The sequence below is a fragment of the Ovis aries genome, chromosome 13 (assembly GCF_016772045.2).
Source record: "Ovis aries strain OAR_USU_Benz2616 breed Rambouillet chromosome 13, ARS-UI_Ramb_v3.0, whole genome shotgun sequence".
NCBI lineage: Eukaryota > Metazoa > Chordata > Mammalia > Artiodactyla > Bovidae > Ovis > Ovis aries.
In genome coordinates, this window is record NC_056066.1 from 16,174,585 (window position 1) to 16,201,529 (window position 26,945).

A 26,945-nucleotide genomic window follows, 5' to 3' on the forward strand; every position below is an offset into this window, starting at 1 on the left:
TGGGATAAATTCTTGGACATGGCAAATTCCCTGGTGATCCAGTGGTTAAGACTCTGCGCTCTCACTGCCGAGGGTTGAGGTTCAATCCCTGGTCGGGGAATTAAAATCCCACAAGGCACGTGCTGCAGCCAAAAGAAAAAAATTCCTAGACATGAACTTTATTTTCTCCCCTCTGTCAGTTACTCTGTAGCTAATCTTCATTGGAGGCAGATTGGACACCTGCACTGCTGAGCTGTAGCTGATCTCTTCATACTTCTGTTCTGTCCTCAAACAGCGGTTATTCTAGATTTCTTGTCCTACCTCATTTTAAACCCCAAATCTCAACTAAACTAATCCTTAATCTCTAAGATAAAGCATATCAGAAAATCTAGAAACTAAGTAGATAGACAGGTGAAAAATATTGTGTATGCCTGCCATATCTTCCCTAGTTCAGTTTGCTAATTCATCCCCTGTTAGCCTCAAATCTGTTTTTGAAGAGGGGCCTAGCTTGAAAAAAACAAGTTCCCTACAAGTCAGTTGTGCATCATCTCTTTTACGTCTGGTTCTGAAGCTCGGGCATGTGGTTTTAGTACTATGTTAAAGAGAGCGAAGTTAGGTAATAGTAAGCGAGTATGATCGTATTGCCAATTTATTGTAAAAGGAGTTTAGCTGTGTTGATTTTTCTGTTTCTTACAGAAAAAACTTTATGCTGTTGTGATATTTAGGTGTCAGCCTTTTATGGTTGTGTTGGCACAGGTGTGATAAGGAAATGACTGACTGGTATTTCAGTCAAATAAGCCCAAAACAAATAAACCCAAACAAACTCAAAAACTGGTTTGTTTTAGGGGTGATGGGCAGCATTTTCATTCTGAAAGATACCCTCTGTTTAGAAGATGTTGTGGCTTTCAGATTTTTTGTGCCATTGTAGAGCTTTTTGTCATCAAATGCTTTTGTAAAGAGGCCTTGGAATATATTGCATCAGAAATACCCTGTACCTGTTAATTCGCTGGATATGGGTTTTTGCTATTAGTTACAATGAATATATATATAAGGACATCATTTCCTTTCCACAGGATATAAACCATTTTTAATGCTCTGTAGCCGATGGTGTTTAAAACCATTTTTGCAGTCCAGTGACCTGCTGGCTTCCCTTAGCACAACTCTCCTTTTATCTTAGGTGAATTTAGCTATGATTCCAGTGAAGGGTAGAAATACTAGTCAGTCATTTTGCATTTTATGCTTTTTGACTTTTGCATGGGGAATAGGTTAAATCAGCAGGTGCATTTGAGGCCCTGTGTTTGGAGTGTTTGTCCGCAGAATACCATCCTTCTCCCTGTGTAAATAGTGTGGGTTGGCAGGACAGATACCAAGTGCTGAACTTTCAGACAGGCAGTACTTCCAGAAATCTTTGTCAGTCATCACTTATGTAACAATTCGTAAGTCTTATCAGTCTAGAAAAATCCCTATTGATTGGGTCAATATGGATGAACTTTGATCATAGAGGTCTTTCCAGACCCCTTAAAAATTAAAGAGTATGATCTTTAAGTAGGACAGGATCTTATCAGTGATTTAGTTTGACCCTTCCATCATTTAGAAAGTTGAGGCCCAAAACTGTTCAGTAATTTATCCCTATAGTTAATAGAACCAAAACCAGAATGTAATTTCAGTAATGTCATTCTAAATGTTCTTTGTGTTTTCATTTGATGAAGTTATAAATTCCTTCTTTTCTAAAATACTTCAAAGTAAAATATTAGAGTGTAAGAAGGAATATTATAGTATATAATTATGTGTGTAGAATTATATAACATTATGAAAATTATGTAACATTACACTCTTTGGGAGCTTGCTTCAACAAAAGAAACAAGGATACCATAGTTACATTTACAGGTTAACAGAAAGCCAACCAGAAAGAGTTCTCACACAGGGTTTTTAACAAATACATTATTTAACAGGGAGTCTGGAGATGGACTATTTCTAAGGGCTGTCGGCAGCTCATCAGGCCCAGCAGGGACCAGGCTCTTTCAGTCTTTCCCTCTGTCACCCTTGGCTTACTGGCTTGATGTTTGGGTTCATCACCCAACATCACAGAATGGTTACAAGGTAGCTGCTATTCTGCACATATGGTATGAAGATGACAATATCTTAATCGAAAATAGGAGGGGTGGTTCTGTTGCCTCTCGTTCTTCTCTGTGAGCAAGTAAAGCAGTCTGGAACCTTCCCTGAGACTTCCTGATAGCTCATGGTCACATACTCAACCTCATCCAGTCGTTGGCAGAGGGAACAGAGATGCTGTGACTGGTTTAGAACAGAGGCTCTCCAGCTTCAGCTTGGATCAGAGTCATCTGGAGAATTTGGTAAAACACAGCTTGCTGGTCCCTACCTCCCAAGTTTCCAATTCACTAGGCTGGGCTTGGGGCCCAAGAATGTAATTTCTGACACGTTCCCAGGTGACGCTGGTGCTGCAGGTGCGGGCCCGCAGCTCAAGGACTTTGTGCTTAGCTGTATATGTGCACCCCAGGGTGCCAGAGGACCACATGTCTTCAGCTGAACACCGCAGTTCCATTAGCAAGGATGAAGGTTGGGACCAGCTAGAGGGTAGATGACTAGGACTGCTGTCCCCATTGTAATTTGACATGGAATAGTAAGTACACTGTTATTTTTCCTGTTAGTCAAATGGTTATTGTGTACAAGAAGCTTTGAAAAGTGGAAGCTGAAATGTGACACAGCATTATCTCTCTGCATTGTACTTGCTGAGTGAATTATTTGCGCAGATAAACATTCTTTGTGATAAGGCTTGTTGAGTCAGAAAGCTGCTTTCACTAATTATTTTATTGATGGGGATGTCACTTCAGTAGACCAAGGCAAGAAAGAAAAATCTGGTATTCAGTTGGAATATAGAAGAAAGGGCTGAGTGAGTGAAAAAATTAATCCATTAATTGTTTCTCTGAGAAGGTCATGCATGACTAAGGAAGGCAGAGTTACTAGAGGTCAGCAAAGTTCACTTCTCTTAGTAATTTAAGCTCAGTTTTAATCAGCATAATTTTTATACATTTTGTTCTTAAGATTATTGGAACTGGTTATTAACCCTAAAATTCAGCAGCAAATAGTTTCAGGAGTAAAACTTTCTGCCTAAGTTAGACTTAACAGAACCTATACCTTATAATTTTTTTAGGCCCATTTATTTAGGTGACAGCATATTAAAAAGGAGAGACATTACTTTGTCAACAAAGGTCCGTCTAGTCAAGGCTGTGGTTTTTCCAGTAGTCATATGTAGATGTGAGTTGGGCTGTGAAGAAGGCTGAGCGCCAAAGAATTGATGCTTTGAACTGTGGTGTTGGAGAAGACTCTTGAGAGTCCCTTGGGCTGCAAGGAGATCCAACCAGTCCATCCTAAAGGAGATCAGTCCTGGGTGTTCATGGGAAGGACTGATGTTGAAGCTGAAACTCCAATACTTTGGCCACCTGATGTGAAAAGTTGACTCGTTTGAAAGATTGAGGGCAGGAGGAGAAGGGGACAACAGAGGGTGAGATGGTTGGATGGCATCACCGACTCAATGGACATGAATTTGGATAAACCCTGGGAGTTGGTGATGGACAGGGAGGCCTGGCGTGCTGCAGTTTATGGGGTCGCAGAGAGTCGGACACGACTGACTGAATGACTGAACTGAACTGATTTAGGTGACACTTTTTCCACTTTATATCACTTTAATTTTATTGTATTTTTAAAATTTAAGTGTAGCTGATTTACAGTGTGTTAGATTGTTACAATTTTAGATAGCATATTTTATCTCTTTTTGAAGAAGAATTTATGATAATTCGAATGAACACACCCAGTCTCCCTTAATTCAGTAACATTTTTTGTCTTTGCTTTTCCACCACCAGTGAGACCTTAAGAAATGGAATCTCTGTACCTAAACTCTTATTTTGGATCCTGACGAGCAGTAAAATCTTTAGCACTACCACTTTGGTGCTTAATTTTCTGTGGGTGCTATGTTTTTCTCTTTTATTTCTGTCCTTGGCATAATTTTTTTTTTTTCTGATATTAAAGGGTTGTTTTCTGTGACGTATAACGTTGTAATCTTCCATTGTTTTAGGGAAGCTTATGAATGAGGATTGTGCCCTAGTAAAATAACTAGGCGGTCTTCCCACTTTGAAATATTCGTGATTTTGTGTACTGCCACCCATAAAAGTTTAATGATGATGTCTTCTCTTATAAAAATAATCAAATTTTGATCTCAGCCAGTGGATTTAGGCAATACCTGAGTTGTCTAGAGTCAGTTCGCATAGTTACTGTTCTCCCAGTTGACTGAGTCTATGGTTTCTCTTTCCTTCCTTCCTGCCACATTGACTGGCCCGCTCTAGAGAACTCACAGCATTTGACTAGTGTAACTGCAGAGCATTAGAGACAAAGGGGTTCTTAAAAACAACCAGAGAGCAAAGGCAAATTTTGCAGAGAAACAGCAGTAGAACTGTCGGCAGATTTCTCGAGAGGAATCTTGTTTCATCAGTTCTTTTCCTGAGGGCCTGAGTCCTAGCGGGTGGAGATGAAAGTAGAACACGTGCCTGCGTGGTTTCTCCTTTCTATGGGACACTCGTCAATCTGGACCCGGACTGATTTCGGGTCTAACGAGGAATTCTGTAACAGTTGCCCAGATTCCAAAGTGATCACAAATGATTGCATGTTTTTTCATAACTCAGACAAATTTTCCAAGTGTTATTTAAATGTATTGGTTAACACAGTGGAAGTGTTAGGTATATGACATATTTCTTGCTTTTGCTCACAAATTTATAACGTTATATAATTTTACATTATATACTGAGTTGGGATTTGAGAATTTATACTAGTTCTTACCATGACTTTTAAATTATGTTAATAGGACAAAAGCTAGAGTAGATTGAACAATTCAATATTTCTTCTCTGTAACTTGCTTTCCTTGATCAGTGCCTTGCTGTTATTTTTGGAATCCTGCCTTGTTTTTTTTTTTTTTTGGCAAATGCGAAACTTATTTTTGGAAATGAGAGAATCAGGGTTTTTTTCCCTGTATTATAGATGCGAGTGTTTGGATCGTCTGTGTTCTTGGTTTAGTTGATTAGGGAATAATACAGATATTGTTATATTTGGTATGACTGAAGACATTTTATTGTTTTTGTTAGGATACTCATGCTAGGATTGTTTCTTCTTCTAGGAGTCTCAGTGTAGTAAGCAGCCTTGCTTGATTTAAGGATTTGTTTCTTTCCTTTTTTCACTGGGACCTGTAATTTTTAGACTGATAATTTGTGTAAGGATTGTAAACATTCAGGTGTTGCTAATACTCCACCTTAATGCATTTTTACTTTTTAAACCTACTTCTTCCAGAATATAAAAGGAATTTAGATATTCATATGCAGTATTTTTTGCAGTTTTTCATATGAGCTCCTGAAAATGTTATTGTTGACCTTCACATTCGGTCTTAAATTAGATGGCTGCACACTTACCTCTCCTTTCAGAAATTGTACTTGGCCATCTGGTTAATCATCTTAACAAGAAAAAGCCTTGTACAGTAATCTCATGCAAACATATGTTCTCATGTCTACCTTCTGAAACTAGTCAAGGTTTTTAAATAATGTTAAATGTTAAACCAATCACCACTTAAAAAATAATGTTACAGGATTGTAGGATGCAAACCTGTATTGAAATGTTAACTTATTTTAAAGTAACAAATGAGGATTAACCAAAGGTTGAAATTAATATTTGTAGGAAAATAGAAGCATTAAAAAATTTAGATAATGAAGACTTGTGTTTTGGAAGTGTTTGTTTTGATTTTCTTATAGAATTTTAAAAACAGGTATATTATAGAAACTTAATTTGTATGTGTGTGTGTTAGTAACTCAGTTGTGTCCAACTCTTTGCAACCCTGTGAACTGCGGCCTACCAGGCTCCTCTCTGTCCATGGAATCCAGGCAAGAATACTGGAGTGGGTTGCCATTCCGTTCTCCAGGGGATCTTTCCAACCCAGGGGTCGAACCTGGGTTTCCCACATTGCAGGCAGATTGTTTACCTTCTGAGCCACCTTAGATAACCTTAATCCTACCTGTTCTTTATAAAGTAATGTATTAAGTACTAGTCTCAGTTATTAGATTTATAAAAACCGTCAACATGGTTAAAATCACATTTCAGAAATTAAAATGGTAGGATTTCCCTGGTGGTACAGTGGCTAAGACTCTGCACTCCCAATGCAGGGGGCCCAGGTTTGATCCCTGATCAGAAAACTAGATCCCACATGCCATAGCTAAGAGGTCGTATGCCACAACTAAAGATTCTGCTTGCTTCAAGTGAAAGATCCCACGTGCTGCAATTCTAAGACCTGGTACAGCCAAATAAATAAATAATAAAAAATTTTAGAACAATTAAAATGGTAGTAAGGGCTTTCCAGTTGGCTCAGTGGTAAAGAGTCCACCTGCCAATGCAGGAGATGCGGGTTCGATCCCTGGCTTGGGAAGATGCCCTGGAGAAGGAAATGACAACTCAGCTGCAGTATTCTTGCCGGGGAAATCCCCTGGCTAGAGGAACCTGGCCAGCTACAGTTCATGAGGTAAGAAAGCGTCAGACATGACTTAGCAACTAAATTGCTAAACATCCCTCCCCCAGGCTCTCTGCACCACCGCCACTGTGATATTCCTAAAGCCTGAGTTTTGAAATTCTTGGTCTACTTGTTAGGTTCTCCTCACCAGACTAACCTCCTAAAGGACAAGGGACTCACCTCATTTTAATGTTTCCAGTACCTTACCAGCCCCTGGCATAGGTGGGCATTTAGTAAAGAATATAAAAAATTGTCCATGAAACTGAGGATTGTTAGAGGAAGAAGCAATATGTTTAATGGAGGAATGTTTTTCACATGGGATGTGGGAAAAGGGTTAGATGAGTGTTGTGTGGCTTTAGGTGGCAGAGTTAATATCAGCAGAGAACTGGGTTCTGGTTCTAGTTAATGTGGCAAAGAACACAATGAGAAGTAAACCACAGTGCCTTCACACTCTCATTTGGAGTCAGGAGTTAAGACAGTTTGCATTATGGTCCTGGCTTGGTCACTCACTGTGCTCTTTTCTGGGTTTTAGCTTTTTCCTTTTTTTTTTTTTCTAACAGAAAAGCAGAGATTATAGTAGCACATGTAGTGGTTTTGAGGACAAATGAAATAACAATTCAGGGTGCTTAGGCTAACGCCTGACATTGAATGGTGCTTTATAAATGTTCATTGAATTTGAATTAATCTCCTAATTCATGTTTTTCGTAAAACCTTACTCTCCCTTTAAATATATATGATATGTTTGCATAAAGTGACACCATAAAATAAAGATTTAATTGCCTTTCTTTCCCCTCAAAGATTTATTCATTGTACTGATGATTCTCCAGATCCATGTATGGAATATGAGGTAAGAATCTTTTCTTTAAAATCTTGATAAAACTGATATGAATTATAGGGTAACTTATGGCCCAGCAGTAATAAGATTTGACTTCATCATCTTTTGAGTTGTATGTTATGTCAGAACTCCCAAAATGATAAATAAATGATAAAGATGCATTTTGTCATGAAGAGTTTTAACAGTTCTGTTAGACTAATGATAGATCATACCTCTGTTCTCTACATTTCATGTCAAGAATGTTTTATGCCTTCTTTAAATTAAAAAAAAACACACACTTGATAATGGCAGTTGTTAAGACACAGTCTCCACATAAAATTGTTTATCAGACTAGTAAATATCCTCGTTTTATATTGCTGTGTTACATTTTTTTCTTTGCAGCTTGTTCTTCGAAAATGGTGTGAATTAATTCCTGGGGCCGAGTTCCGATGTTTTGTCAAGGAAAATAAGCTTATTGGTGAGGTTTTCTTCCTTTCTTTTAAACCTTTTAAACCTTTAATTGTTAAAAGACAAGCATTTGATGGAAATAGATTGCTTAGTAATTAAGTCAAGGGTAGCAATCAGTTTTTATCTCAGATGCTGCCTCTAGCCAATGGGCACTGACTCTGGAATGCTGTGTTGACAAGGGTCCTAGGGCCAGATTCTGTTTCCGCAGAAGACAGTCTCGATGAATCATGTCTGTCTGGATTCCAGCAGTGAAAGCAGTGGCCTGTGTTGATCCCACTTAGGATACGTGTACCTGCTTTCTCTCTGGGGCTGTCCTAAGTGCTACTCACAATACATGGCTGATTTTAATTGTCGTAAAAAGCCCAGTTTTTGAACCTTTACTTATATTACTGAAGCAGTGTTTATTATCCTAGCAAGAGAAAACATGCGAACATAGAAGGGCATTACTGTAAAAGCCACCCATTTTCTTTGCTCTCAGGCTATCATTTTGTCTGTTGTGATCTATTCAAGTTAAATATTGAAGCTAATTTGCCCTTATTTTGTCTAAGCACATTTTCCATGAGGTAAAATTGACCTTCAACCGAGAAGAGTCTGATTTGAACAGAATCAGATCCACACTGTTTATTTATTGAATAAGATGTCAACGTTTAACTTGCCTGCTGTACCCTGGGCCTGTTTGGATTTAATATATCGTTATGTATCCCTGAAGGAAACACCAAAATCCTAAGTGCCGCTGAGGAAGAGGTACTCAGCTGGAGGCGTTTCATGAGAGTAGAGAGCTTTCTCCTAGGCCTAGGGCAGATTGAAGGAGCTCTTGGAGTGCTCCCTTCAGTGTGTTTTGAATAATGTCAGCAAGTCACTCTGAAGAAAGGAATGTTTACTTTTCCGTGGTTTGAAACATGGAGCTTGTGAAGGAAGGATAGCATGCGTGAACAAGGAAATTGCTGCTTCTAGATGCTTCTGTGAAATGCAGTGTGAAAATGGAAGACCTGTGGTGAGGGCTATTTCACATGTTCCCGAAGAAAGCGAAAAGAAGGTCAGTTTTTAGAGAGGCCATAGGAAAAATCAAAGAAGCAGCAGTTAGACTATGTGGGTAGGTTTAAATTTTCTTCTTTCATTTTTTACATGGTAAACATTTTTATAACTTTGAATTCTTCCCATTGTACTAAATAACTGCCGTTTCTGAAGTAAGCATGGCACTATGGCATTTTAGGGCTCACCTGGCCTTATGAACCTTTACAACTGATAAGCTTTATATAAAATGCTGACTATTGGGTGATTCCATTCATCTGATTGGTCTTCTGATCTACTTTAATGGTTTCCTAAAAAAGAGGTTTAAAATCACATTTTGGTGTTTTTGAAAAGAATATTGTGTAATAACAGAATATAAAATATTTTCTCATCAGGTATTTCTCAGAGGGACTACACACAATATTATGATCATATTTCTAAACAAAAAGAAGAGATTTGCAGATGCATACAAGATTTTTTCAAGAAACACATACAGTATAAATTCTTAGATGAAGATTGTGAGTATGTTTTTATTGACCTAGTGAAATGAAATGCATGTTACTGGACCTCATTTCATGGTGGTGTATATTTTAAAACTGGGTTCGAAGCACTGTGTTTTTAAGCATTTTACTATATTATGATAGTACTGATGGGTTTGCATGTTAATTTTACCTTATTTAACCAGAATCCCCTTTTAAGACTGAGACAATTTCTCTGTCCTGTCATTTGAGATATTTTCTACACATTTCAAAGGGTCTGTCTACAGAGAACCAAACTCTTCTGTTATTAGGGCTAAATTAGCTAGTTGACTGATCTACCTTTCCAGATGTTTTTTTTTATTTGAGTGATCAGATAGCACCAGTTGCGAAGTAATCACTTGTGTTTTAAAGAACTGAAAGTATACTGGGTATGAGACAGTGTTCATGCGTTGTCAGATTATATCTGCCGTGGTTACCATTTTTCTACTCGCCAAGCCTGGTACCTGTGGCAGATTTGACTTCAAAAAGGATGACATGTGCCCTGAGCATGCTTAGGTTGTGTGCTTTCCTAGTGCAGGTTTTACCCATTTTATTCTCCATCAGATGGTACATGGTCTCCTTTCACTGTGACAGACCACCTGCCTCTAATGGTGAATTGGTTGAGACGATGTTGGTGTTTGGTTTGAATTTTTATTTATTTATGTTTTTGAATTTTTTAATATAAGGAATTATGGCTGAGGACAGAGAAAAGGAAAGCATTAAGTAAAACATTGCAGGATGCCTTTTTATGTTTGAAGTTTTGAGATGTAGAAGCATGAAGTCCTCAAAGCCAAATATATTCTGCTATTTGAGTAACTTATGATAAAATGCATTTTAATTATCAAAAGGAGGCTTTGATCATGCACATAGTAGTTCATTACTAACTCTGAGTTTTTTATCCTTTGCAGTTGTATTCGATATATACAGAGACAGTAGGGTAAGTAAACTTGATATTTGATACACTCTAAATACATAGGCATTCTGTTTGTGAAGGGCTCACTGCTCAAAAGTTTTCCCAAGGCAACTAAGGTGATTGAAATTCACAGTGGTCAAGACTGTCCCCTTAAAATATCCTTAACACTGGGAGACGTGATATCTCCCATCATTACATGTCACAAGTTCAGGAGCTGATTAAAAGACGCTTACTCCTTGGAAGAAAGTTATGACCAACCTAGATAGCATATTCAAAAGCAGAGACATTACTTTGCCAACAAAGGTCCGTCTAGTCAAGGCTATGGTTTTTCCAGTAGTCATGTATGGATGTGAGAGTTGGACTGTGAAGAAGGCTGAGCGCTGAAGAATTGATGCTTTGGAACTGTGGTGTTGGAGAAGACTCTTGAGAGTCCCTTGGACTGCAAGGAGATCCAAGCAGTCCATTCTGAAGGAGATCAACCCTGGGATTTCTCTGGAAGGAATGATGCTAAAGCTGAAACTCCAGTATTTTGGCCACCTAATGCAAAGAGTTGACTCATTGGAAAAGCCTCTGATGCTGGGAGGGATTAGGGGCAGGAGGAGAAGGGGACGAGAAAGGATGAGATGGCTGGATGGCATCACTGACTCGATGAACGTGAGTCTGAGTGAACTCCGGGAGTTGGTGATGGACAGGGAGGCTTGGCGTGCTGCGATTCATGGGGTCGCAAAGAGTCAGACATGACTGAGTGACTGAACTGAACTGAAGGCCACCCTGTGTCCCCCTCCTTTCCTCTTTTGTCAGAAGTCTGGCCCTGCTTAAAACAGTTCAGTTTTCACTCTTCATTGTGACCAGGAAGTTGTCATTGGCTATTTAGATAATTATTTTCAGTCACCTGAAAGGCCCTTAGCATGATTTGAGTCTGGTGGCTCAGACAGTGAAGAATCTGCCTGCATTGCAGGAGACCTTGGTTCAGTCCCTGGGTTGGGAGGATCCCCTGGAGAAGGGAATGGCAACCCACTCTGGTATTCTTGCCTGGAGAATCCCATGGACAGAGGAGCTTGATGGGCTGTAGTCCATGGGTCGCAAGGAGTCAGACACAACTGAGCGACTAACACTTTTACTTTCTTTCATGAAGATGAAGAATTGAGTAGTTTGTATTTATTTTGTAATCTTAAAGAGATGGAAACTTCTGTAATGAATAGCAATAACCGGACCTGCTGAATCCTGCAGCAGAGATTTCACTATCAAGACATGCAGTCATTTCAGAGATATTTGTGCCACTAGGTGTCCTGTGATAGTGCTTTAACAACTTAGCTCTTAAGAGGACAGCAGGTGTGTTTTCTAAATATGTGACCCATATATTTCCTCAGCATCGCTCAAATTCTTTTCCTTCCCTCTCCACACTTGTATCACCTCATCGTAGTGATGCCTGTGATACCTTTCAGTCATTTCTTGGACAAAAGGTTGTGGCCCATATGTTCATGACCCAAGGTAACTAACTGTTAACCATTCACTCACCTCTTTCAAGCCAAAGGTATCACTTACTCTGTTTTCACCTGTCGGTCTTGAAGGTTGATGGCATCTGTTAAGAATTAGAAAGAGGAGCTATTAAAAAGAGAAAGAAAGAGGACCTGTAAATTGACATGTGGTACAGAAGAGGGATGCTACTTGGCAGATTTGGAAGCAAACCTTAGAGAAAGGATGGGGAGCTGGCAGGGTGGAGCGGACAGGAACCTGAGCTGCTGGGCGCCCAGGGCTCAGGGCCAGTCTCAGCTTCTAACAGCCAGATGCCAGCCACGTCCAGTCACTCACAGACCACGGTTTATCCAGAGTCTGCCAGGTGTTAGATGCTGTGCTTCTAACAAGCAGCTTCCGTCCAGGTGATCTCAAGACCATCAAGGAGCTTACCTTTGAGACTAAGGCGTTCCAGGATTGGCCTGGATCAAATCAGTGAGGGAGGAAACCAGTGAGGGAGGGAGCCCATTGTCCTGAATGTGCAGCTCAGAAGAGCTTGACTCTTACTTAATTCATTCTGGATCTCAGGGTGTCTCAGCACTTCCCCAGCACATGTCCAGGTCTGCTGTGGTTCAGTAGGGCAAGCAGGTCAGTGCAGACGTGTGACTTGGTGAGACAATTATATGAGTGTCTTAAGTGAAGTGGGACATGGATGTAAGTAATTACGGCTGTGATCTGATAGCACCAAAAGCAGTTGCGTGCTTTTAAAGTGGGAACCAGGCCAGTGTAAACATCTTGACGGTCTCTGAGAAGAGATGCCGGTCGTGATGTGAAATTCATTTGCTTTCAATCAATGGCACTTGAGTCACCGTCTCAGACACTGTCTGGAATGCAGGATTTATGGCTCTTCTTGGGAGAAAACTAACTCTTTTTATGGTGATCTCTGATCTGAAGTACAAGTGGAGTGTGTCTGGGGTTGGCTCCCCTGCATGTCTGTCAGAACAGTTGCTGGGCAGGTGGACTCGGTGCCAAGAGAGTCTAACCGCTCTACGCGTCAGAGCTGTGGCTCCTGCCCCCATGCGGGAGGTCTGGGATGAGGCCTTGGAATGTGTATTTTAAGCAGCTCCACAAGTGCTGATAATGCATAACTAGAATTTAGAGTAACTACTTTAGATATTTGAAAAACGATTTAGGTCCCCTTACGTATTCCTTTCCGTTATGGTTATTTTCTTGTTATTTTGTTGCTTTTGGGATAAATATGATGTAGAGTGTTTGATATTGTTCAGAATGAATCTGCAGTCTAGTCACTTTTTTGCTTCTGTTTTATGTATGATTGAGAAAGAAAGTACAATATCTAACGTGCAAAGTATTCTGTAGACGTTCGTTAGATTAAGCTTGTTAATGCTATTGCTTTGAAAATATACATGGAAGGTCTGATTCTAACCCTTCCACCTCTGCAGTCTAGGTTAATTTCTTATGTATCCTTCCAGTATTTCTTGATGCAAAAACAAGCAGCATACTTCTTCCCCATCTTTCTTTACACAGGAGTTCAGTTGAGTTTAGTCGCTCGGTGGTGTCCGACTCTCCATGACCCCATGGACTATAGCATGCCAGGTTTCTCTGTCCATCACCAGCAGCCAGAGCCTGCTCAAACTCGTGTCCATTGAATCAGTGATGCCATCCAACCATCTCATCCTCTGTCGTCCCCTTCTCCTCCTGCCTTCAATCTTTCCCAGCATCAGGGTCTTTTCCAGTGAGTCAGTTCTTGCATCAGGTGGCCAAAGTATTGGACCTTCAGTTTCAGCATCAGTCCCTCCAGTGAATATTCATGACTGATTTCCTTTAGGATGGACTGGTTGGACCTCCTTGCAGTCCAAGGGACTCTCAAGAGACTTCTCCACAGTTCAAAAGCATCAATTCTTCAGCACTCAGCTTTCTTTATAGTCCAACTCTCACACCCATGCATGACTACTAGAAACCACAGCTTTGACTAGATGGACCTTTGTTGGCAAAGTAATATCTGCTTTTTAATATGTGGTCATAGCTTTTCTTCCAAGGAGCAAGTGTCTTTTAATTTCATGGCTGCAGTCACCATCTGCAGTGATTCTGGAGCCCCAAAAAATAAAGTCTGACACTGTTTCCATTGTTTCCCCATCTATTTGCCATGAACTGATGGGACTGGATGCCATGATCTTCATTTTTTGAATGTTGAGTTTTAAGCCAGCTTTTTCACTTTCATCAAGAGGCTCTTTAGGTCTTCTTTGCTTTCTGCCATAAGGGTGGTGTCATCTGCATACCTGAGGTTTTTGATATTTCTCCCAGCAATCTTGATTCCAGCTTGTGCTCCATCCAGCCCAGCATTTCTCGTGATGTACTCTGCATACAAGTTATACAGGGAGACAATATACAGCCTTGACGTACTCCTTTTCCTATTTGGAACCAGTCTGTTGTTCCATTTCTGGTTCTAACTGTTGCTTCTTGACCTGCATACAGATTTCTCAGGAGGCAGGTAACGTGGTCTGTCTGGTATTCCCATCTCTTGAAGAATTTTCCACAGTTTGTTGTGATCTACACAGTCAAAGGCTTTGGCGTAGTCAATAAAGCAGAAGTAGATGTTTTTCTGGAATTCTTTTGCTTTTTCAATGATCCAATGGATGTTGGCAATTTGATCTCTGGTTCTTCTGCCTTTTCTCTTTTTTTAGATGCTAATTACTTTACAATATTGTATTGGTTTTGCCATACATCAAAATGAATCCGCCACGGGTGTACACGTGTTCCCCATCCTGAACCCCCACCCCGCCCGCCCCACCTCCCTCCCCATACCATCCCTCTGGGTTATCCCAGTGCACCAGCCCCAAGCATCCTGTATCATGCATCAAACCTGGACTGGTGATTTGTTTCATATATGATATTGTACATGTTTCAATGCCATTCTCCCAAATTATCCCGCCTTCTCCCTCTCCCACAGAGTCCAAAAGACTGTTCTATACATCTGTGTCTCTTTGCTGTCTCGCATACAGGGTTATCATTACCATCTTTAAATTCCATATATATGCGTTAGTATACTGTATTGGTGGGAATGCAAACTAGTATAGCCACTATGGAGAACAGTGTGGAGATTTCTTAAAAAACTGGAACTAGAACTGCCTTATGACCCAGCAATCCCACTACTGGGCATACATACTGAGGAAACCAAAATTGATAGAGACACGTGTACCCCAATGTTCATCGCAGCACTGTTTATAATAGCCAGGACATGGAAGCAACCTAGATGTCCATCAGCAGATGAATGGATAAGAAAGCTGTGGTACATATACACAATGGAGTATTACTCAGCCATTAAAAAGAATACATTTGAATCAGTTCTAATGAAGTGGATGAAACTGGAGCCTATTATACAGAGTGAAGTAAGCCAGAAAGAAAAACACCAATACAGTATCCTCTGCCTTTTCTAAATCCAGCTTGAACATCTGGAAGTTCATGGTTCACATACCATTGAAGCCTAACTTGGAGAATTTTGAGCATTACTTTACTAGTGTGTGAGATGAGTGCAATTGTGTGGTAGTTTGAGCATTCTTTGGCATTGCCTTTCTTTGGGATTGGAATGAAAACTGACCTTTGCCAGTTCTGTGGCCACTGCTGAGTTTTCCAAATTTGCTGGCATATTGAGTGCAGCACTTTCACAGTATCATCTTTCAGGATTTGAAATAGCTCAACTGGAATTCCATCACCTCCACTAGCTTTGTTTACTAACACACGGGTTAGCATATGATAAAGCACTTGCACCTTGCTTTTTACACCCTTTAAAAGCAGTGTGTCTTAGAGAACTTTCTGGTTTCTTAAGGGACACAGTATTTGATTATGTGGATGTACTGTATGGTTTGATGAGTCGTTTCCCAGTGGATGAATGCTTTAGCTTGTTTCTAGTCTTTTACGCACTGTGCTGCGGTGAACGTGTACTGGTGTACACGTGTGTATACGTGTCCTGGTCTGGACAGAACTCGTCCAGAGAGCAGACTCTCTGTTACTGACCTTTATGCCCCCATGAGTAGCACGGTGTTTGGTGTGTAGAGTTTTATTTAGGTGGATGGTGGGGGAGTCAGGGTAGGTCAGTTGGTAGATACTAGGAAGGTCGGTGTGACCACTCCTACCTGATAAGTTGCCTAAAAACAGAGTTTCTCAGGATGTCTTGTTCCTGAAGTGTGACATAGAAAACATGTTATGGGTGTAAAAACCTCATCCTGATGGTTTTATGCCTGATTCCAGCTGGTCTGTTTTTCTTTAAACTAGAGGATGGCTTCCAAACTACAGAACACATTCTGCCAGCTGTCAGTCCTAACAGCGGTGATTTTCTTTTTTTTACAGTGTGGCATACTTCTAGTTTATAGAGCTCAATATTCTGATGCTAACAGATGCAATAGTTTTTTTCCTTTTTTCTTTTGATAATGAGATGATTTTATTGGTTATAAAAATTCAAGTTGAAAGGGTTCAAAGTTTAGAAAATACTCATTTTGTTAAAATAACATACAGCTTATTACAGACATCTGAGTAATCAGCAAAAAAAGCAAAGCTGCTGTCATACCAAGGAATGGGTTGACGGCAGACATGATTTCACACAGTCAGAGAAGCGAGGAGGAGCAGGCACCAGATTGAAGTGAGAATATAACTCAAGTGGCAAGAAGGAATTGCAGGCAGGATTGCTGCTAGGGATTGTGTGAACCAGGAAACGTGGCCAAATGGTGCATGGTGGAAACTTCCCGTAGTGGTTCTTTGCCACGTCGAGCTTTCTAGTTTGCAGCCAGTCCTAATAAAATGCTTTGTCTTTATTAAACTTTTCCTTGAAGACAGATGAGAAGCAATGCTAGATGTTAGTAATGCTGGCTCGGCAGTCTAGCTCCTTAGGCATTTGTCATTTTACACACGCATGTCTCCCCAAGACACGATTGGCTACGTATTTACAGAAAAAAACTATCAACAAAAGGGTGCATTATGTTGAGTGTCTCAGTGAGAAAAGTCAAGAGAAGCAAAAATAAAAGTTGCAAGGAAACATTTATCTAGTAAATGTCACATAACACCCCCATGGTCAAATGTGTTGGTGTTAATTTCCTGGCAGGATTTCACAGGCTCCCCAGCTCCTTTATGTCAGCACTTTGCCACTTGCAAATTTGATCTGGCTGGGCCAGAGGTGTTCCTTCCCTGAGGCTGGAATCTGTCACACTGGCTATCACTGCTCTCAGAAGAGGAGAAGATGGTAGTTTCTTAGAAAGGTTGATTTGTTTTTATTTTGCATCTGCCTTTCATGTGCCGTCAAGCTCTGTCATGCAGAGAAAACAGTTATTATTGGCTTGGCCCTAAAACTCGTTCAGGTTTGTCTGTAAGAGGGTATGGAAAACCCAAACAAACTTTCTGGCCAATCCAGTACATTGAAATGAAAGACAGCTGAGCATTTTCTTATGTCTTTGCTCAGTCATGTTCCATTCTCCTGCGACCCTTTGGACTATAGCCTGCCAGGCTCCTCTGTCCATGGGATTCTCCAGGCAAGAATTCTGGAGTGTGTTGCCATGCCTTCCTCCCGGGATCTTCCCCACCCAGGAATTGAACCTGAGTCTCCACTGTGGTGAAGTGTTTCCTGCGTTGCAGGCAGATTCTTCACCTGCCGAGCCACTGGGGAAGCCCTTTTATCTTCAGTAAGTTTTAAAAAATTCAAGCCTTTGTAGCAGGCTCTCAGGGGTGGGGGCTGGTCTGAGAACCGCTGGCCTCCTCCTGGAAGATCATTAAAGAACCTGTGAGAATTTATCTCTGGGCTTTCTATTTTGTTCCATTGATCTATATGTCTGTCTTTGTGCCAGTACCATACTGTCTTGATGACTGTGGCTTTGTAGTAGAGCCTGAAGTCAGGCAAGTTGATTCCTCCAGTTCCATTCTTCTTTCTCAAGATTGCTTTGGCTATTCGAGGTTTTTTGTATTTCCATACCAATCTTGAAATTATTTGTTCTAGTTCTGTGAAAATGTGGCTGGTAGCTTGATAGGGATTGCATTGAATTTGTAAATTGCTTTGGGTAGTATACTCATTTTCACTATATTGATTCTTCCAATCCATGAACATGGTATATTTCTCCATCTATTAGTGTCCTCTTTGATTTCTTTCATCAGTGTTTTATAGTTTTCCATATATAGGTCTTTAGTTTCTTTAGGAAGATATATTCCTAAGTATTTTATTCTTTTCATTGCAATGGTGAATGGAATTGTTTCCTTAATTTCTTTTTCTACTTTCTCATTATTAGTGTATAGGAATGCAAGGGATTTCTGTGTGTTGATTTTATATCCTGCAACTTTACTATATTCATTGATGAGCTCTAGTAATTTTCTGGTGGAGTCTTTAGGGTTTTCCATGTAGAGGATCATGTCATCTGCAAACAGTGAGAGTTTTACTTCTTCTTTCCAATTTGGATTCCTTTTATTTCTTTTTCTGCTCTGATTGCTGTGGTCAAAACTTCCAGAACTATGTTGAATGGTAGCGGTGAAAGTGGACACCCTTGTCTTGTTCCTGACTTTAGGGGAAATGCTTTCAATTTTTCACCATTGAGGATAATGTTTGCTGCGGGTTTGTCATAGATAGCTTTTATTATGTTGAATCAGTTCTGTTGAGATGGATGAAACTGGAGCCGATTATACAGAGTGAAGTAAGCCAGAAAGAAAAACACCAATACAGTATACTAACACATATATATGGAATTTAGGAAGATGGCAATGACGACCCTGTATGCAAGACAGGGAAAGAGACACAGATGTGTATAATGGACTTTTGGACTCAGAGGGAGAGGGAGAGGGTGGGATGATTTGGGAGAATGACATTCTAACATGTATACTATCATGTGAATTGAATCGCCAGTCTATGTCTGACGCAGGATGCAGCATGCTTGGGGCTGGTGCATGGGGATGACCCAGAAAGATGTTATGGGGAGGGAGGTGGGAGGGGGGTTGATGTTTGAGAATGCATGTAAGAATTAAAGATTTTAAAATTTAAAAAAAAAAAAAAAAAAAGAACCTGTGAGAGCATTCCAGTGATGCTGCTTTTGGTGGGACCACTTTGTGAGATTTCCCTTCTGCCTGCTTGAGTTTTATTACTTACTACATTATTCCATACAATTTTAAGTAAACAGACTTTGAGAAAATATACTGGCAGTATTAAACATGATGAGGCTGTTCAAGGATCTTACATAAGGTTGTAAGAGGCCCCACTGCCACCATTGCCCCCCAGAATTTGTATATTTCATATAAAAAGTAAAAATAGATCATTGGCATTTAACTAGCCTTATTCTTTGTAATCCATGTACCACGATATACACCTGAATAATTTCAGAATCTTCAGAGCAAAACAAAGAATTTTCTTCCACTGCTTGCTCCGGTTTTTTATGTAAAATTGATTGAAAGCAGAAGTCGGCATGCATGTCTTTGTCAGGCTTTCTTTTCCTGTCTCCTCTCTGCGTTCTCAGGTGGACATCTGGGGCTCTGTGCCTGCTCTACTTAGACAGGCAGCCCTTCACAGATGGGGCCTGGCGGAACTACCTTTTCAAATCAGTGATATGATTTTTAAGATGAGATGATTTTGGGTAAAACAAGATCATCTTCCTGATAAGCCAGCTTACAGTCTTGATTTTATCCTTACTGGGCTTTCTCTCTGTCCTGCAGGGGAAGGTGTGGCTGATTGATTTTAATCCATTTGGTGAAGTCACAGATTCACTGCTGTTTACTTGGGATGAACTGTTATCTGGAACAAACCTAAAGGGTGACTTCAGTGAAGGAGAAGCTCTGGAGCAGGTAAGAAGATCAGAGAGGTCCCCAGGAAACTTGTCAGTGCCCTGAGGAATTGCCTCCTGGTTCCCAGGCACCCGACACAGATTAACTCTGTGATCCTTGCCCGCAGTGGTGGTCCAGAAGGGGGTGTGTGCTTTGTGATTTATTCACTTCATCATTCACTATGGACGGAGGTTCGTGACGTTGTACAGGAGGCAGTGATCAAAACAATCCCCAAGAAAAAGAAATGCAAAAAGGCAAAATGGTTGTCTGAGGAGGCCTTACAAATAGCTGAGAAAAGAAGAGAAGCTAAAGGCAAAGGAGAAAAGGAAAGATAGACCCATTTGAATCCAGAGTTCCGAAGAATAGCAAGGAGAGATAAGAAAGCCTTCCCCAGTGATCAGTGCAAAGAAATAAAGGAAAACAATAGAATGGGAAAGACTAGAGATCTCTTCAAGAAAATTAGAGATACCAAGGGAACATTTCATGCAAAAATGGGCACAGTAAAGGACAGGAATGGTATGGAAGATATTAAGAAGAGGTAGCAAGAATACAGAGAAGAACTATACAAAAAGTTCTTCATGACCCAGATAACCACGATGGTGTGATCACTCACCCAGAGCCAGACATCCTGGAGTACAAAGTCAAGTGGGCATTAGGAAGCATCACTATGAACAAAGCTATTGGAGGTGATGGAATTCCAATTGAAATGTTTCAAATCTTAAAAGATAATGCTGTGAAAGTGCTTCAGTCAATATGACAGCAAATTTGGAAAACTCAGCAGTGGCCACAGGACTGGAAAAGGTCCGTTTTCATTCCAATCCCAAAGAAAGGCAATGTCAAAGAATGCTCAAACTACCGCACAATTGCACTCATCTCACATGCTAGTAAAGTAATGCTCAAAATTCTCCAAACCAGGCTTCAACAGTTAAGTGAACTGTGAGCTTCCAGATGTTCAAACTGGATTTAGAAAAGGCAGAGGAACCAGAGATCAAATTGCCAACATCCGTTTGATCATTGAAAAAGCAAGAGAATTCAAGAAAAACATCTACATCTGCTTTATTGACTATGCCAAAGCCTTTGACTGTGTAGATCACAACAAACTGGAAAATTCTTCAAGAGATGGCACTACCAGACCACCTTACCTGCCTCCTGAGAAATCTGTATGCAGGTCAAGAAGCAACAGTTAGAACCAGACATGAAACAACAGACTGGTTCCAGATTGGGAAAGGAATACATCAAGGTTATGTATTGTCACCCTACTTATTTAACTTATATGCATCATGCGAAATGCTGGGCTGGATGAAGCACAAGCTGAAATCAAGATTGCTGGGAGAAATATCAGTAACCTCAGATATGCAGATGACACCACCTTTATGGCAGAAAGCAAAGAAGAACTAAAGATTTAGCCTCTTGATGAAAGTGAAAGAGAAAAGTGAAAAAGCTGGCTTAAAACTCAACATTCAAAAAACTAAGATCATGGCATCCAGTCTTATCAATTCATGGCAAATTGATGGGGAAACAATGGAAACAGTGACAGACTTTATTTTTTTGGGCTCCAGAATCACTGCAAATGGTGACTGCAGCCATGAAATTAAAAGACACTTGCTCCTTGGAAGAAAAGCTATGAGCAACCTAGACAGTGTATTAAAAAGCAGAGACATTACTTTGCTGACAAAGGTCTATCTATCTAGTCAAAGCTGTGGTTTTTCTAGTAGTTGTGTATGGATGTGAGAGTTGGACTATAAAGAGAGCTGAGCACTGAAGAATTGATGCTTTTGAACTGTGGTGTTGGAGGAGACTCTTGAGAGTCCCTTGGACTGCAAGGAGATCAAACCAGTCCATCCTAAAGGAAATCAGTCCTGAATATTCATTGGAAGGACTGATGCTGAAGCTGAAGCTCCAGTACTTTGGCCACCTGATGTGAAGAACTGACCGACTCCTTGGAAAAAACCCTGATGTTGGGAAAGATTGAAGGCAGGAGGAGAAGGGGATAACAGAGGATGAGATGGTTGGATGGCATCAGCAACTCGAAGGACATGAGTTTGAGCAGCCTCTGGGTGTTGGTGATGCTGCAGTCCATGGGGTCACGAAGAGTCGGACACGACTGAGCGACTGAACTGACTAACTGACACTTCATCTAAGGAAGTGATAGCCGGATAGATTCTTTTCTGGTTACTTTTCTTTTTCTTGGCTCCTGTGTCCTCCCCACCTGAAGAGAGTCCTGCCTGTGGGTCAGGTCATGTGTCTGTTTATTCTGGTCCAGCCCTGGGCTGCTGCACGTGGACAGAGGGATGTTGCCCAGCTGTGTGGACAGGGGCTTGTCCAATCAGAACCCCTGGCTTCCCCAGGGCTTTGACCACAGGCTCTGTCGTCCTACCAGCGTCCCCTTCCGCTGGCCACAGTGGCTGTTCCACGCCCTCCATGCTCCTGGGAGCTTCTGCCCATCACTTTTGCCCTCCTCAGCGGGTACTTTCACAGCTCCCCTCACGGGAAGAGAGAATCATCGCTGAGAATTTGCTCCCTTTAACTGCCATCACACCTACAGACTCACTGCATCCTTCCTCCAAGTCCTGTGTCTGCCCTGCATCTCACCAGATTCCTGGGGCTGCCAGTGCTTTCTTTCCTTTCTCCAGTCTCTTTCTTTTTTTTTTTTTTTTTGCAAGCTCCAATCTCTTTATTTTCTCTGAAAGTAGTTCACCATGTTTTGACGCCTTCAGTCTTAGTAGCAAGGCCTCCCTCAGGTCCGTCTCCATCCAGCTGCTCTCTCCTTTCTCCTCATGTTCATGGCCACCCCTTCTTTAGACAACTATATATTGCTCTTTTCAGCCTATAAAAGTGATACGTGCCCGCTTTTAAAGGAAATTCTAAAATCACCCATGATCCTGGCTCCTTGAGAACCGCTGTTGTATTTTGGTGCATAACCTGCTTGCACACATAAACATGAGCCTTTTTAAAGTAAATGAGAGAACACTGCATCTGTAGTCCTTGTCTGCTAGGTTCTTCATTTCATATTCTCATGGGTGTTTTCTGTCTTCTACAAAATAGTTTTATCTTCATATGATCATTTAAAAATGATCTCTCAGAGAGAGAGAATTAGAAAGAAGTAACACTTGAAATCCTGCCACCTAGAAATGGCCGCCCCAGCACCATTAAGGTTTCCTGGGCATTTTTTGTATATATTCAAATGCACAGACTCCCATTATTTCGGAAGTGGGGTCCCACCGGTCCCTCTCCTTCTGTCAGGTTACAGTGCCAGGTACAACTAAGGTTTGTTGAATTAATGAATGAAGGGATCTTAACAAAATCACTGCAGATGGTGACTGCAGCCATGAAATTAAAAGATGCTTACTCCTTGGAAGAAAAGTTATGACCAACCTAGATAGCATATTCAAAAGCAGAGACATTACTTTGCCAACTAAGGTCCGTCTAGTCAAGGCTATGGTTTTTCCTGTGGTCATGTATGGATGTGAGAGTTGCACTGTGAAGAAGGCTGAGCGCTGAAGAATTGATGCTTTTGAACTGTGGTGTTGGAGAAGACTCTTGAGAGTCCCTTGGACTGCAAGGAGATCCAACCAGTCCATTCTGAAGGAGATCGGCCCTGGGATTTCTTTGGAAGGAATGATGCTAAAGCTGAAACTCCAGTACTTTGGCCACCTCATGCAAAGAGTTGACTCATTGGAAAAGACTCTGATGCTGGGAGGGATTCGGGGCAGGAGGAGAAGGGGACGACAGAGGATGAGATGGCTGGATGGCATGACTGACTCGATGGACGCGAGTCTGAGTGAACTCCGGGAGTTGGTGATGGACAAGGACACCTGGCGTGCTGCGATTCATGGGGTCACAAAGAGTCGGACACGACTGAGCAACTGAGCTGAACTGAACTGATCCCTGCTGGCATCTTAAGAGTTGTGGGCTGTTAAAATCTGAGTATCAGGGAAGAAGAATGCAAATTATTTGGCCCAAGGTTATTTTTAAATATGAGGAACAGAGTTATTGTCTAGAAACAGTTGTATAAGATTCACTGTATGATCCGAATTCATTCATTTATCCATTCAGCCTTCCTTCCTTTCCTTTTTCCTTCCTTCCCTCCTTCCTTTCTTCTTAATGTAAACAGTCTTATGCTAGAGGTTAGGGATGAGAAAAGAGCAACAGGAACTGTCTCCTGCCTTTCTCAGCAGCCCTTCCTGCCTGTCCTCCAATGCACAGAGACCTGCCTGCCTTCCATTCCTGAAAGCTGCAGAGCCCTGCCTGGCCTTCAGGTCTTTGCACTGGTTGTTTCCACTGCGTCCAAAGCTGAGTTTGCTCCAGACCTCATGAAGCTCCTTTCATCATACTTTTCAGTTCTCAGCCCAGATGTCCCCTCCTTAAGCAAGGTCCCACCCCCCAGCCCACCCTCAAGAGGAATCTTCATGGTTCTCCTTTTACCATAGCTGCTTGCTGTGCTGTTTTTATAACTTTTTACTCTATGGAATGATCTTGTTTATTTATTTGCTTGCTCAGTAGCTCCCTACCCTCTTGTTTTCCAGTTTTTCTCCCTTCCCCAGAACAATGTCCAGCAGACAGTAGGTATTTTGTGTGTGTGTGTGTGTATTAATCGCTCAGTTGTGTCCTTCTCTTTGTGACCCTATCGACTGTGACCCACCAGACTCATCTGTCCATGAAATTCTCCAGTCAAGAATACTGGAGTGGGTTGCCATTCTCTTCTCCAGGGGATCTTCCCGACCTAGGGATCAAGCCTGAGTCTCCTGCATGCAGGCAGATTCTTTACTGTCTGAACCATGGCTGGGTTCTCTGTCATAAGGTATGGCCTGCTTTCTAGGGCTTCACTGTCCTGTTCCAGCCAGGTTCCCCAGCGTGTCTCCACCTGCTGGACACCACCCATCCCTCACCTCAGTATCTGCCACCCATGAAGCCCAAACCCATGGCCTCTGACTCTGGAACCCTTTTCAGCACCAGGGATATGTGAACATTCCATGCAAGACCTAAGCACGTGCAATAAAGAATGTGAAGACTTGTTAAATATGACCCTTGAATTTACAGTTTTACATTGGTGCTGAGAGAAATCTGTGAGTAAGTACATGAAGTGACGTGAGAGAAGTGCAACAGTGTTAGGGGTTTGGGGCTCTCCTTTGCCCTCACTGTTGGCTTTATTCTCTTAAGGCAGTAGTTTCCTGCAGTGCACCTGTGGAAAGTGTCAGAGTTTATAAAGCATGCTGGCCTGTGTGGGCCTGCCTGAGGCAGCCTCAAGCCTGGAGAGAGCCGCCCACCCCAAGCCGTTCACAGCTACAGCAGCTATGCAGCCATCACTTGGGAACCACCCAGCCCCGCCTGCCAACGTCTCTTGTCTTCAGATAACCTTAGATGTGTATTTTCTTGTGAACATGTGTTTGTTTTTTTTTTTTTAAAAAGACTTGGTGCTTTCTTTCACTTAGGAATCTTGATTTTCTTTCCTCCCTAGTACAGAAGAGGAGTTGAAAATTCTATACCAGGATCTTTTTCAGTTTGAAGAATTGACTTAAAAAAACAACTTTCTCACCAACTTCTGCTCCTTCTTTTTTTTCTTCATGAAGGATGCTCCTGCCTTCCGTTGTACCAACAGTGAAGTCACAGTCCAGCCGAGTCCCTACCTGAGCTACCGGCTGCCCAAGGACTTTGTGGACCTGTCGACGGGTGAAGACGCTCACAAACTCATCGATTTTCTTAAACTGGTAACATTTATGTGTATTTAGTATGCTGGCCATCTCCACTTTCGAATTGATTCTTTAATATTTCATTTTTAGTCATATTCCACGTGGACTTCTATATGATGATTGGGAATTAAAGGGGCAGAATTACTTGAGTGAGGTCATTTCATAATGATATACAGCAAGTATACTGAAAAAATAATTTATTGATAAAAATGATAGAAAATACTTTTACTTGTGTATGTTTGTGAGTACATGCTCCTGGGGCTTCCCAGGTGGCGCTAGTGATAAAGAAGCCGCTTGCCAATGCAGGAGCCACAAGAGATGCCAGTTTGATCCCTGGGTGGAAAAGGTCTCCTGGAGAAGGACATAGCAACCCCCTCCAGTATTCTTGCCTGGAAAATCCTATGGACAGAGGAGCCTGGCAGGCTACAGTCCATAGGGTGGCAAAGAGTCGGACACAGTTGAAGTGACCTAGCACAGCACACAGTACAATACATGCTTTTGAATAATTTTCTTAACACTTGTAATCTTGAGGAAAATATATATAATTGACCCTCAAACAGTCAGGGAAAAATCCACACATAATTTATAGTGAGCACTTCACATTCATGGTTCTTTATCTGCGGATTTAACCAGCAGTGGGTCCTCCGTACCATAGTATTTACTACTGAAAAAAATCTGCATGAAAATGGCCTGTGCAGTTCAGACCCTTGTTGTTTAAGGGTCAACTGGCCTGAGAGCAAATAAGATCTCTGCCATGGGTACTCTGGGGTGAATGTGAGTATTTATGTTTCTTTGTAGGAGTATTTGTGCATAAAGAAGAAAAAGGAGAAAATTTTCAAATGTCTTGAGGATAATGTGCCCGGAAGCCAAAATTATAAACTAATGAACTACTTAAGGCATATTTTTCCACTGATAATTTTCAACCACATCTTTTGCCAGCGGCCTCTAGGAAATTATACTTGCTGACAGAAAAAGCAGTCTTAGCTGAACAAATTAGAATGTGCTGTTGTAATGTATCTTTGTTTCCTGTGACAGAAAAGGAATCAGCAAGAGGATGACTGATGAGCATGCTAGAGCTCCAGGCCAAGTCACAGAGGAAACCACAGCTGCTTCTGAAGGCCAGGAAGAGTCCACAAGCTCCTGTTAACCCGGTTGGGGGTGTGGGGGGTGTGGACGTCACTAGCTTTTTATATTCATGTATAAAGCTGAGGTAAATGGAGAGACTTTGCTACTTGTAAAAATAACACAATAAATAGAGCTTAAACAGGAAACTATCCTGTTCTGATGATAAAATGCTTTCTATGAAATACCTTGTTCTTTGGCTCAGTCTATTTAGAGGTATCTCTGTTTCTTGTGGCTATTTTTTTAACACCTGTCATTGTAACTGGGCAAGTTTATCTTTGTTATCCAGCTCCTTCTTAATCATTACTTTTCCACTGGAAAAAATAGAACCCTATGTAATATAACACAGCCGTGTGCAACCCTTAGTACATGGCCATTGCTGCGGGAGGTAAGGAGCCCCCACCCTGTTACCAGGCAGCAGGTTCTATAAGACCGTTTATGGTCGATCAGCCATTGATTGGTGCCGCAATGACCCCTCCCCCAAGAGAGCAACTGTCAGCGAGCAACCGGCAGTGGTCCTGCTCAGCCATTGGTCCATGCTGCAGTAGGCCCCTCCCCCAACTGAGCAACTGTCAGTGAGCAACCGTTAGTGGTCCTGTTCAGCCATTGGTCCATG

At 41.4% G+C, this 26,945-nt stretch overlaps 1 protein-coding gene across 3 annotated transcripts in view; it reads left to right on the forward strand.

Moving 5' to 3' along the window:
* Window positions 1–26,514, forward strand: part of CDC123 (cell division cycle 123) — a 46,305-nt gene extending 19,791 nt beyond the window's left edge. For all 3 annotated transcript variants that reach the window (XM_004014187.5, XM_042230307.2, XM_042230308.2), the window contains 7 exons: window positions 7,337–7,385; window positions 7,755–7,830; window positions 9,227–9,349; window positions 10,258–10,286; window positions 19,410–19,538; window positions 25,088–25,225; window positions 26,243–26,514. In XM_004014187.5, the coding sequence (XP_004014236.1) occupies window positions 7,337–7,385; window positions 7,755–7,830; window positions 9,227–9,349; window positions 10,258–10,286; window positions 19,410–19,538; window positions 25,088–25,225; window positions 26,243–26,269 (571 nt within the window). In that variant the 3' untranslated portion in view covers window positions 26,270–26,514. The remainder of the gene's footprint in view (window positions 1–7,336; window positions 7,386–7,754; window positions 7,831–9,226; window positions 9,350–10,257; window positions 10,287–19,409; window positions 19,539–25,087; window positions 25,226–26,242) is intronic.
* Window positions 26,515–26,945: the final 431 nt, after the last annotated feature.